Here is a 12,212-nt window from a genome sequence, read left to right as displayed (position 1 = left end):
AATGGATAATGTTTAAAGGTTTTATATGAATGTTAAATTAAGTGAATAATAAAATGAAATTGTGTGTTTGAAATAGATTCAGGTATCTATTGTATATTGCTTGGAGTTAGGACAGAGATCTCAGTTCCTGCTTCACATATATCCCTCCAACTTGCTGTATCTTTGATTAAAAGTTTTGTGGTATGTATTTTAAATAATGTGCAACATAGAGCATTATAAGCCTTTGAAATATAAATAATATTGAAAACAGATCTAAGACATAAGTTTTATAAACATATATATAACTGGGAGCCCTAATTTTAAGTTTTAAATTAACTGTCTGGGATGATGGTTTTGTTTTGCTAACAGCTGTGGTCTTTGTTTTTTGATTAGGGTTCTGATCCAACTGCTTTCTCTGTACTTACACAAGCCATTACTGGCCAGATGGGCTTTGTAGATGCTGAGTTTTGTACTACTTGTGGTGAGAAGGGTGCAGACAAAAGATGCTCAGTGTGCAAAATGGTAAGAACCTCTCCTGCTGCAAACATTACAAATTGTTGTATGCATCCTCTGGAATTTCCAGTGTGTTTCATAATAGAAGTAGTAGCTTCTGTGACAGCATACAGTTGAGACAACACATATATAGGCATTACAAAACGTATCAATGTATCCTGTAGCTTCATTTCTTAGAAATCAGACTGAGCTAAATTGGGTAGTCATCTTTTCTCACAACCATTCTTGGAATTTTGTTTTTTTCTATCTCACCCAAAGCAGAAAACAGCATATAAAATCCACATGAAATATAAATCAAAACATTCATAAAAATATCAAATTCATAACATTGCAAATTACAATGAAAATCATAAAATATATCAAACATTTTTCCCATCACAATCTAAACAAAATCCCAAATACAGGACTATCAATTCCAGCTTTAAGGGAAAAAAATATGCATGTTAAAATGGACTCTTTCTCTGAAAAGTTCCATAAAAATCCAGCATAGATATCTTTGGTAGAGGCAATCAGATGGGATAGAACTAGGTTTCAGAACAACCTTAGTTTCTGTACCTTTTGTAAGGAACCATAGGATTCTTTACCAGAAGGATTAAACCAAATTCCTGGAGAGGTATAGAGAAATTAGTTAGGGGATGGAGCTGGGCTCCCCCATATGGGAGAAGCAGATGATGATGTATTTGAAGCCTTTATAAATCTGTCACCATCTGAGTGTGGATTTTTTGAGTTACATTTTCTGAGTTAACTTTCCAAAGAGTAGTATATACTATGCTGTTCCTATGCTGCTGGGACAAGTAAGGAGACAGAATGCTCTATCCCTGTAGATTGGTCCATGTTTTGGTAACTGTTTTAGTTGCCAGAGGAGATAGTTCTTGCCACCCTTCCTGCCTCTTTTTGGGTTGCCCTTTAGAATAATATTTTTTCCTTTTATATTACTGAGTGCCCTAGGGCCCAGGGGCACAGCTGCTGCTGTTCTGAGGACACTGTCACTCTAGTAAGGAGTGAAGAAATGGTATCAGCAAGGAGTGATGAACTCTTATCCATTTCCATAAAAGGACATCTTATACCACAAAAGTGTGGTATAAGTTTCTTAAAGAAAATCAGAGAAGAGAGGTATGATAAGGTACACATTAGTTGCCACTAAGTTGAGACTGATGAAAAGTGAAGACTACAGGAAAGTTATGAGAATTGGGTCTTCCTGTGATGGCAGGAAGTAAATTGGGCCACATTTCCTTCATTTTCCCTGGAGATTAAATTACAAAGTGAGGAGAAGTAAAGAGTCAAATTACTCATGCAATTGGCTGAAGTAATTGGAGAATTGTTAGAAAAATATGGTCACAAATTTATTTAAATTTCATTGTGTAACAAACAATTGGCATTTTCAATTAGAGCTGAAAAGAACCATCAGTTCACTTTTACAACCTATCTGTAAAATTGAGTTGGAACCCGCACAGTCCAGAGTGATTATTGCTGCTGCCTATTTTGTGAAATCATCAATGCTACTTATAAGAGACTGAAATAGGGTCTTTGGGAGTAAATGCAAAAGGTCCTTTATGCTGAGCTTCACACCCCTCCAAAGTGTCTCTTGGTCTCTGAGCGGTGGGTTGGGTGGTGAGAGCTCTGTAATTTCTTAGCGACAGTCAGATGAATCTAGAACCAAGTGGGTTGTGCACTCCTACCAGCAGATGGAAATGGAGCAAGCTGACGTCACAGTACATATATCCCTGCAGTGACCTCAGCCTGCCAGTATTCTCTGTCTCCAGTAGATGGTGGACATGCATCTCCCCACTGGGGTTTGCTTCACTTTTTAAGAAGGAGAATTCAGGAAAGAGAATTAACGCCCCTCTCCTGTGGCTATACCAAATGGTCTCTCCCCCAGTTGAGATTTCCTGAGGTGATTTCTGTGGTCCCACACTAGCTGCTTGGGCAGCTGAAAGGCAGCAGGTATAGGAAGCAGAGTGTGGCTGTGACAGCACATGCCTTCTCTCCCCCAGTCAGAGACTCTCTGTGCTCAGCCAGGCAAGGCTGAGCTCAGGTAAGTTTAAAAAGATAGATTATATAATCTTTTTAAACTATATATAATCTGAGCACAGAGATTTAGCAGGAGGTTTTACTGTGCAGGGCTTCCTCCCATCCGGTCTCAAAGCTCTGCGCACCATCCCAACATTTGTCCTGCTCTGTAGGAGGTTGAAGAGACATGGGCAGCCTGGCGGGTTGAGCAGCCACTGTTGGCTAGGCCCCGCTCTGAGGCTTTCGCTGTGCGCAGTTTGGTAGGCTGCAACGGCTTTTCGTGCACTTTGAGGCTGCCCTCTTCAGGCTTGTCAGTCCGGCGTGTGCATCTTGCTGTGCATCCAGTTGTGTACCCAGTTATGGGAGCATGGTGAAGCTTTGAATTCTGAGTGCCCCCTTTCCACACCACCTGATGTGTGCTAGCATAAGTGTGCGGCCAAGTGGCTGTGTGCTTAAGTTTTTTGTGCGCTTCCTTTTCGTCGCCTGGGTGAGTGGGATTAAGTCTTGGACACAATTTTTTGAGCGCATATTGGAAGATATTAAAAAAAAAAAAAAACCAGCTAGACACATACCTCCGCCTGCCACTCAGTGCATGGTCAACCATTATGGTGCCTGTGCCTAAGAAGACTAAGCATCTTTCTCTTTGCACTGCTTGTCATATTGAGACATCTCAGTCAAGAGTGCCAGCGCTCTTTGGAGGTTCAGGGTGAATTGTCTTCTGATTTCGCTAAGCCTGGTTCTTCCCAGCCAGATGTGAGTCTGGGTAAAGACGTCTAAGGTGGAGCACCTGAATTTGGATCTACCCTAACTGGTTCCTTGGCAGGGGAAGGTAGCTCAGTAAGTACTCCTCGGATACCTCCCGGTCTGGATGCTTCTGCTTTTTCCTGGTTAGAATTTTTTCAGGGCTTACAATTTTTTCTTCAGGCGCAGTCCTCTGTTCTGTCCCATGCTTCTAGAGCAGAGGCACAGGTGGGAACCTTGCTTTGACCTTCTGTTCCATGCTGGAGTATTCCCCCCCCCGAGTGACAGTGGCTCCTCTTGCTGGAGATGTGGAAGGCATGGATGATGACGCCAATCCTGCCTCTCTTGAGGATGGGGAAATCCCCTCCCTCCCCCCCCCCCCCCCCCCCCCGGATTGATAGAACTATGTTGTGGTTCTTTCACAGGGATGAACTGCCAGCCTTGATTTCCCAGACCTTGACCATGCTTGGAGTTCCTGGGGCAGATCTCGTTTTGGAGCCAAAGAAAAATCCTATTTTGGTTTCCTTGCATAAAGCCTTCTGTGATGGAAGCCATTCAAGAATTGATTAATCTTGAGTGGGATATCACAGATGCTAATTTCAAAGGGGGTCGGATTTTGGAAGGTTTATACCTTCTGGACCCAGTGATGAGAGAGCACTTAGGTTTTCCAAAGGTAGATGCCCTGGTCTGTGCAGCCTCCAAGGGGACCACTATTTCTGTGGAAAGAGGAGTGGCCTTGAAGGATGCTCATGATAAAAATATTGAGACTATCCTTAAGCAGGCGTTTGAAACTGTGGCAATGTTGTTGCAGATCGCTTCTTGTTCCTTGGTGGCTCGCTCTTGTTTGCTTCTCTCCTAGGAAGTTGATGACTCTGGAGTAAATCCCAGATCAGCTATGGAACCAGCTGCTGCCTTTTTGGCTGATGCAGGTTGTGATTTGGTCCGCACTTCAGCCAGAGGGGTGGCTTCGATTGTAGTGGCCAGGCACCAATTATGGTTGAGAAATTAGTCAGCCGATGCGACCTTGAAGGCTAATCTCACCAAATTGCCTTTTTCACGGATCACTCTTGTTTGGCAGCGAGTTGGAGAAACTGGCCAGTATGTGGGGCGAATCTCCAGTTCCTCGTTTGCCGGAAGATGAGGCCGATACAGCACTCCCTTGTCATGGGAGTGCTGTTGGAAACAGGATGCTGGGCTTGATGGACCCTTGGTCTGTCCCAGCATGGCAATTTCTTATGTTCTTATGGGAGGTTGTTATAGATTATCCAGGCGTTTTTCATTCCTATAGAGGAGTGACTTTTTTCAGAGGACTCTGCCCTTTGGTGAGTCTCAGTCCTTTTGTTCCCGAAAGCCCAGACGAGGCACAGGCTTGGGTGGTGGTCCCTTCCGACCCTCCCAATGAAGTTTTGCCAACCCACTCCCGGGAACAGGAGATAAGGGGTCACCTCTCTTTTTTTTATCAGAGGTGGGTCAAGATCACGTCGGATCAGTGGGTTCTGAAGGTGATAAGAGAAGGTTATGTGATGAAATTTTGCAGTATTCCTCAGGACATGTTCATGGCGTCTCCCTGCCACTCCCTGCAGAAGGAGCAGGCGGTGGAGGTTACATTGGCAAGGCTCCTTAAGTCTGAGGGCTGTGGTCCCAGTGCCTGTATCTCAAGAAAATATGGGGCAATATTCCATTTATTTCATTGTGCCAAAGAAGGAAGGCTCCTTTCATCCCAAACTGGTCCTCAAAGGCAACAAGTCATCTGCGAGTGAGGCATTTTTGCATGAAAACATTGCACTCTGCGATAACGGCTTTACAGTCTGTGGAAATTCTGACCTCTCTGAATCTGTCTGAGGCATATTTTCACATTCCCATCCAACTAGAGCATCAACGCTTCCTGTGGTTCAGAGTTCTGGGAAGCCACTTCCGTTTTGGGTGCTGCCTTTTTTGTCTGGCCACCACTCCCAGAACCTTTTCCAAGGTAATGGTGGTAGTTGCGGCAGTGTTGAGAAAAGATGGAATCCTGGTTCACTCGTATTTGGACAACTGGCTGATTCGCGCCAGGTCGCTGGAAGAGAGTCGCCTGGTAACTTGCAAGGTGATTTCCCTGTTGCAGGAGCTCGGCTGGGTGGTGAGCCTAGCCAAGAGCAGCCTTCAGCCTTCTCAGTCTCTGGAATACCTGGAGTTTTGGTTCGACACGCAGCAAGGTAAAGTGTTCCTATTGGAAGCTCAAATTCATCTGTTATACACTATGCGCCCAACTATATGGTCTTACCTACTGGTCCTTGGCATAATGGCGGCATCCTTTGGCAGTGGTACCGTGGGCGAGGGCACATATGCGTCCTCTTCAGCATTCCCTGCTGTCTTGGTGGAATCCGGAGTCTCAGGACTATTTGGTTCGGCTCCACTCACCGATTGAGGTTTCCTCCCAACTGCAGTGGTGGCTGCAGGCGGATCTACGAAAGAGTCTTCTTGTTCCCGCCCGGACTGGCTAGTACTGAAAACTGATGCAAGTCTCCTAGGTTGGGGAGCTCGTTGTCAGGAGTTGATAGCGCAAGGGCACTGTAGTGCAGAAGAATCTCTCTGGAACATCAATCGGCTGGAAGCCAAAGCTCTCCGATTAGCATGTTTGCAGTTTAGCAACAGGCTACAAGGTCGATTAGTCCGAATGTCAGACTATGCAACAACCATGGCTTACATCAATCGGTATAGAGGTACCAAGAGCCAGCAGATGTCACTAGAAATCTACTTATGGAATGGATGGAGGTGCATCTCCAGATCTCAACCTTACACATTGCAGGCAGACTTTCTCAACACAGAGAGAGAGTGGGCATTATCAGATGAGGCATTTCATTGATTCAGGATCCTTGGGGTCTCCTGTTTCTGGACCTGTTGGCGACTCTGTGCAACACAAAAGTTCTGCAGTTCTTCAGCCACAGAATAGATCCGAAGTCAATGGGGATTGATGCCCTGGTGCTGGAGTGGCCGGAAGACAAGCTGCTGTATGCCTTTCCTCCAAGGCCCATGTTGGGCAGGTTGATTCGAAGGATTGAACACCACAGGGGATGGTGCTCTTGGTCGCTCCAGATTGGCCCAGGAGACCATAGTATGCAGATCTTCAGAGGCTTCTTGGTGGATTTTCCTCTTTGACTTATGCCGCACAGGAACCTGTTGCAGCAGGACTTGTCCTTTGCGAAGATCAGACACAATTTTGTCTTATGGTATAACCCTTGAAAAGGCTCACTTGCTGAAATGTGGTTACTCTGCAGCAGTGATTTCCACCTTGCTAAGAGCTAGAAAGTTCTCCACTTCCTTGGCCAATGTGTGAGTTTGAAGAGAGTTTGAGGCCTGGTGTGCGGATCGAGGTATTCTTCCTTCTTTTGTCAAGATTCCACTTATTTTGGAATTTTTACTGGATGGCTTGAATAAAGGCTTGGCTCTTAATTCCTTAAAGGTACAAATAGCAGCTCTCGCCTCTTTCAGGGATCAGGTAAATGGTGGATCCTTGTCAGCTCATTATGATGTGGCCTGTTTTTCTGAAAGGTGTGAACTTCGTCGTCATCCTTGCAGTTTCTGGTGCCCCTATGGAGTCTTAATTTGGTCTTTGGATTATTTGGCAGACCCTATGTTTAGACCACTACGTACTCGATCCTTGTGGTTGCTGACATTTGAAAACTGTGTTCCTTGTGGCAATTTGATCGGCACATAGGTCTTCCAAACTGCAGGCCTCGTCTTGTCGAGAGTCATTTCTCCTGGTGACTCCAGAAGCAGTACAACTGCATACTGTTCCTTCCTTTTTACCAAAGATGGTCACTGAGCTTCACTTGAATCAGTCCATCTCCCTGCTGTCTCTGGATAAATGGAAGGATGCAGAGGAGTATAGTCTGCTGTGACCCTTGGATGTCAAGAGACATATTGTCAGATATCTGGAGGTTGCTGATCCTTTGCGGAAGTCAGGTCGCCTGTTTATTCTTCACAGTGGTACTAGACTGGGAGAACCAGCTTCATGGGATACAGTAGCTTGCTAGATTAAGGAGGTAGTTACTGCTTCATAGTGGATGCTGGGAAGTCGTTTCCTAGTCAGGTTTGGGCTCATTCAACTCAGGCTCAGGCAGTGTCATGGGCAGAAGTTAGATTGTCTCCTATCAACATTTACCATGTGACGTGGTCCTCCTTACATACCTTTTCCAGGTATTATCGCCTGGATGTTTAGGCCCAGGAGGATGCAGCCTTTGCACGTGTGGTTTTGACTGGACTGTGGGCAGCCTCCTGCTCTGTTCGGATGCAGCTTATGTACATCCCACTTGTTCTGCATTCATCTGACTGGATGCTAAGAAATGAGAAATTACTACTTACCTAATAATTTCCATTTCTTTAGGATAGTCAGATGAATCCAGCTTCCCTTTCTTGGCTGCTGTGTGGTTGCATTTTGCTCTTCCTGTGTGTCTACATGTTACAGGGATTACTGGTAAGTGTAACGCCAGTCCCTAGTCTAGTGTTATGTTCTTATCTGAGCTAACTGTTGGCTAAGTATTGACATGGTTATCTGTTTTTCGAGTTTTTGGGCTAGTCTGTCCACAGTTGCTTTTGCACAGAATACTGGCAGGCTGAGGTCATTGCAGGAGTATATGTACTGTGATGTCAGCTTTGCTCCCTCTCCATCTGCTGGTAGGAGTGCATAGCCCACTTGTTCTGGATTAATCTGACTGTCCTAAAGAAAAGGAAATTATCAGGTAAGTAGTAATTTCTCATTAGAAGTCCAAACTTTGCGATGTGAGCCTTTTGGGACCAATAATAAGGTTTTCCTGCCCAGTGATTACACTGTGGTCATCTGCAGCTGGGATATTAGGTGAATGATACAGCAGAACTGGTTCCCTGGTTGGCAGGAAAAACTGACCTGAATTTCTTGAATCCCAGCCCTTTGACTATATTGCATTTTACAGCAGATTTGTGTCTCATGCGTTGGCACACTTCATTGGAGTTATCCTCCATATGCTAGGTAAACATCTTTTTATGAAGTATGGAGCAGTCAGAATCAATGTACAGCATAAGCTGGGGTGCCTCTGTACAGATAGAATGAGGTGTTGCATATTTTTTTTCATGGGAGTCAGTATTGACAAGCACGATCTATATAATTGGAGTGATTTTGTTAGCTTGGCTGTGATATTGTTGCTTCTCTAGGGACCAATGTTGACAGTGCTTAATATTTGTGCTTTAAACCTAACCAAGCAGAAAAATGCAGGCACTAAAGCTAATGAGGGAAAAAACAATGGAAATCAACATTTGCAAATTACTTTAACTTCTGTAGTGCCAAATTTAGCAGAGGTTTTTCATGTACAACTGATCAAGCACTAACATGGCACTGTATTCACTATCCCCTGGTACAGCAGTGATTAGATACCTGTATAAACAGACTGCAGAGTTTCAAGGTGAGAAAAATAAATTCCTTCTTAAAATACATATTTTTGCTGATATAAATGGGCTTTTTAAAACTCTACAGAGAATTATGCATGTTTTTTTTTCTCTCTGCATGCCACACTTAGTCACAGTATCTGAGCATAACATTTATGACAATGTATTATTTCCAGGTGATTTATTGTGATCAAAACTGCCAGAAGGTGCACTGGTTTACACACAAGAAAGTATGTAAAACTTTACAAAATGTCCGGGAGAAACAGGAGATTGAGGAAGCCAAAGTAAAAGAGAAACAGCAGAAGAAAGGTTAGTATTTTAATTTTGCTCTGTGTAACCATATTTAACATGCTTCTCATGGGAGAATTTATTAACTGAGGTGTGTATTACATGGAGTACATTAATTTCTCACAGGACAAGCAGGATGGCAGTCCTCACATATGGGTGACGACATCAGGATGGAGCCCAATCACGGAAAACTTCTGTCAAAGTTTCCAGAACTTTGACTGGCCCCCTACTGGGCATGCCCAGCATGGCACTAACCCTGCAGCCAGCAGGGGTCCCCCTTCAGTATTCTTTTTTCCGCGCAGCAGTAGCCTCGCGGTTTAGGAGCTCTGAAGAGATTCCTGACAGGAATTTTCCTCACGGTCTTAATCAAAATTAGATTGCCCCACAGGGGTCCCTCCTTTGACTTTTCTCAGGCCGCGGTACTCCGGTAAGTTTTTCACCGTTTTTCGTCGATTACCGTCGAGTTTGGCCCTCGCGGCCTACTGGCCGTCGACTGTACCGCAGCTCGATTTTTTTCTATGGCCATGGCGTCGGGTTTTTGTCTGTGCCCAGACTGTACTCGCACCATGTCTATCACAGACCCTCATGGAGTCTGTGTAATGTGTTTAGGCCGTGAGCATGATGTCCTGACTTGCACCAAATGTGCCCTTATGACACCAAAAGGTCGCAAAGCCAGAATGGAGAAGATGGGACTCCTTTTTCCGTGCTCACACCCCGACGCCGTCCATCGCATCGACGTCATCGGAACCGGCACCGTCGAAGTCGCACCACCATCGACAACCGTCCAGTGACCGCCCACCATTGACATTTTCACGGCCATCGACTCCCGTTTCTCCCCCTCAAGATTGAGGGGATCGTAGGGAGAAACATTGGCATCGTAAGTCTCGGACCATCGAGGAAGCAAAATCATCGACCTCGCCACAGTCCGAGCCACCATCGAAGAACCCCGTCCAGGAACGGCACTGACCACTCTTGCGACCGGGACATCGAGGCCACCCTCACCCGATCGGGGTTTGGGAGTCGCGATTCCGCCTGTAAAGGTGGTCCCTCCGACTGTGCCTCAGCCTCCCAGTTCCGTCACGGAGCCGGAGCTGATTGCCCCAGGTCTCCGGGAAGAACTGGACCGGCTGGTCCAGGAGGCCATCGACAAGGCGATGCAGCAACTCCGGGTTCCTCCGGCACCGGCACAGAGAGTGGAACCGGTCACCGACCCGATTCTAGCAGCGCTGGCACCGCTGCTATCCTGGATGGAGGAGCTCATGACTGCCCTTCCACCGGTGATTCCCGGGTCTCCGATGGCTCCGGTGCGCTCCGTGATGACTGCTTCATCGGGAGGAGAAACACTGTTCCGCATTCCTCCTTCAGGGGTATTGCCTCAGCCTTCGATGCCATGTCGTCCCTCGCCACCGATTCATTCATCGGGGGCGATACGCACATCAGTGCCATCGATGCCGGCACTGATGCCCCCCAGGGAGTCCGCGATGCCCCCCGGTGATTCCTTCGATTTTCTTGGAGCCTCAGCCGGGCTTTTCGGGTATCCAACCCCCTTCTCGTCCTACAGGTCAGCCTGCTGATCCTTATGACACCTGGGGTGATGATACTTCCACAGACACCGATGATTTACCTTCACCTCCTTCTCCTACTGAAAGTAGAAAGCGTTCTCCTCCAGAGGACCTCTCTTTCATTAATTTTGTGAAGGAAATGTCGGAATTGGTCCCTTTTCAGCTTCAGACGGAGCAAGATGATAGGCACCAGATGATGGAGATTCTCCAATTCCTGGATGCCCCTAAAGTGATCACTTCTATTCCCATTCATCAAGTTCTTCTTGACCTCCTCAAAAAGAACTGGGAAAACCCTGGATCCATTGCCCCAGTACACAGAAAAGCTGACACTACTTATCTAGTACAGTCAGCCCCTGACTTTCAAAAATCTCAGCTTGACCACCACTCAGTTGTGGTAGAATCAGCTCAAAAGAAAGCAAAAAGGACGAAGCCACACTCCTCTACCCCTCCTGTCAAGGAACACAAGTTCCTAGACAATATTGGTCGACGAGTGTTCCAAGGGGCCATGCTCATCTCCAGAATTGCTTCTTACCAGCTGTACATGACCCAATACAATAGGGTCATTTTCAAGCAAATACAGGAATTCTCTGAAACCCTGCCTGACCAATTCCAAGAACATCTTCAAACCCTTGTTAATAAGGGCTTTGAAGCAGGAAAGCATGAGATAAGAACAGCTTACGATATCTTCGACACCTCCACTAGAGTGTCTGCAACTGCCATTTCGGCAATACGCTGGGCCTGGCTCAAGTCTTCTGACCTTCGCCCAGAAGTACAAGACAGGCTCTCTGACCTGCCCTGTGTAGGAGATAATCTATTCGGTGAACAGATTCAGCAAATAGTGGCTGAGTTAAAGGACCATCATGAGACCCTCAAACAGCTCTCATTGATACCTTCTGACTTCCCTTCTAGACAGCCCTTCAAGAAGGACTCTAAGAAGTCATTCTTCCGCCCAAGGAAGTACTATCCCCCACCAACAAGGTCCCGAGTTATGAGGCCTTATCAAAAATCTCAGCCTCGCCAGCCCCAGAAGCAAAAGCCACAAGCAGCTCCCCAGCCAGGGCCTGCTTCAGGTTTTTGACTTTCACTTGCCAGGCATACCAGTGGTAGGCCGATTATGCCACTTTCATGGAATGTGGCAATCAATCACAACCGACCAATGGGTGCTGGCAATCATTGCTCAGGGTTACCACCTGAACTTTCTTGCTGTTCCACCGGACTCCCCACCTCTACAAGCGTGGAGAGTAACCAACCACTCTGTTCTTCTGGAGCAGGAGGTTTCCCTTCTTCTCCAGTTAAGAGCAATAGAACCCGTTCCTCTTTCGCAACAAGGCCTAGGGTTCTATTCCCGGTACTTTTTGATCCTCAAAAAAATCCGGGGGGCTTCGTCCAATTCTGGACCTACGTGCCCTCAACAAGTACCTCCATCTGGAAAAGTTCAAGATGGTAACCTTGGGCTCACTTCTACCTCTTCTACAAAGAGGAGACTGGCTCTGCTCTCTGGACCTCCAGGACGCATACACCCACATTGCGATATCTCAGCTCATTGCAAGTACCTCCGGTTTTTAGTAGGCCCAAGGTACTATCAATACCGGGTGCTTCCATTCGGCCTAGCATCGGCACCACGAGTCTTTTACCAAATGTCTCGTAGTTGTCGCAGCCTTTCTCAGGAAAGAAGGTGTTCACGTCTACCCCTATTTAGACGACTGGTTAATCAGGGCC

At 46.2% G+C, this 12,212-nt stretch overlaps 1 protein-coding gene across 4 annotated transcripts in view; it reads left to right on the top strand.

Moving 5' to 3' along the window:
- Positions 1-12,212, top strand: part of ANKMY2 (ankyrin repeat and MYND domain containing 2) — a 102,539-nt gene that overhangs the window by 72,772 nt on the left and 17,555 nt on the right. For all 4 annotated transcript variants that reach the window (XM_029589022.1, XM_029589020.1, XM_029589019.1 and 1 more), the window contains exons 8-9: positions 373-501; positions 8,820-8,952. In XM_029589022.1, coding sequence (XP_029444882.1) covers positions 373-501; positions 8,820-8,952 — 262 coding nt within the window. The remainder of the gene's footprint in view (positions 1-372; positions 502-8,819; positions 8,953-12,212) is intronic.

The sequence above is a fragment of the Rhinatrema bivittatum genome, chromosome 2 (genome assembly GCF_901001135.1).
Source record: "Rhinatrema bivittatum chromosome 2, aRhiBiv1.1, whole genome shotgun sequence".
In the NCBI taxonomy this organism is placed as follows: Eukaryota; Metazoa; Chordata; class Amphibia; order Gymnophiona; family Rhinatrematidae; genus Rhinatrema; species Rhinatrema bivittatum.
Note: the sequence above shows the minus strand (reverse complement) of the source record. Positions and strands in the feature narration are given on the sequence as shown.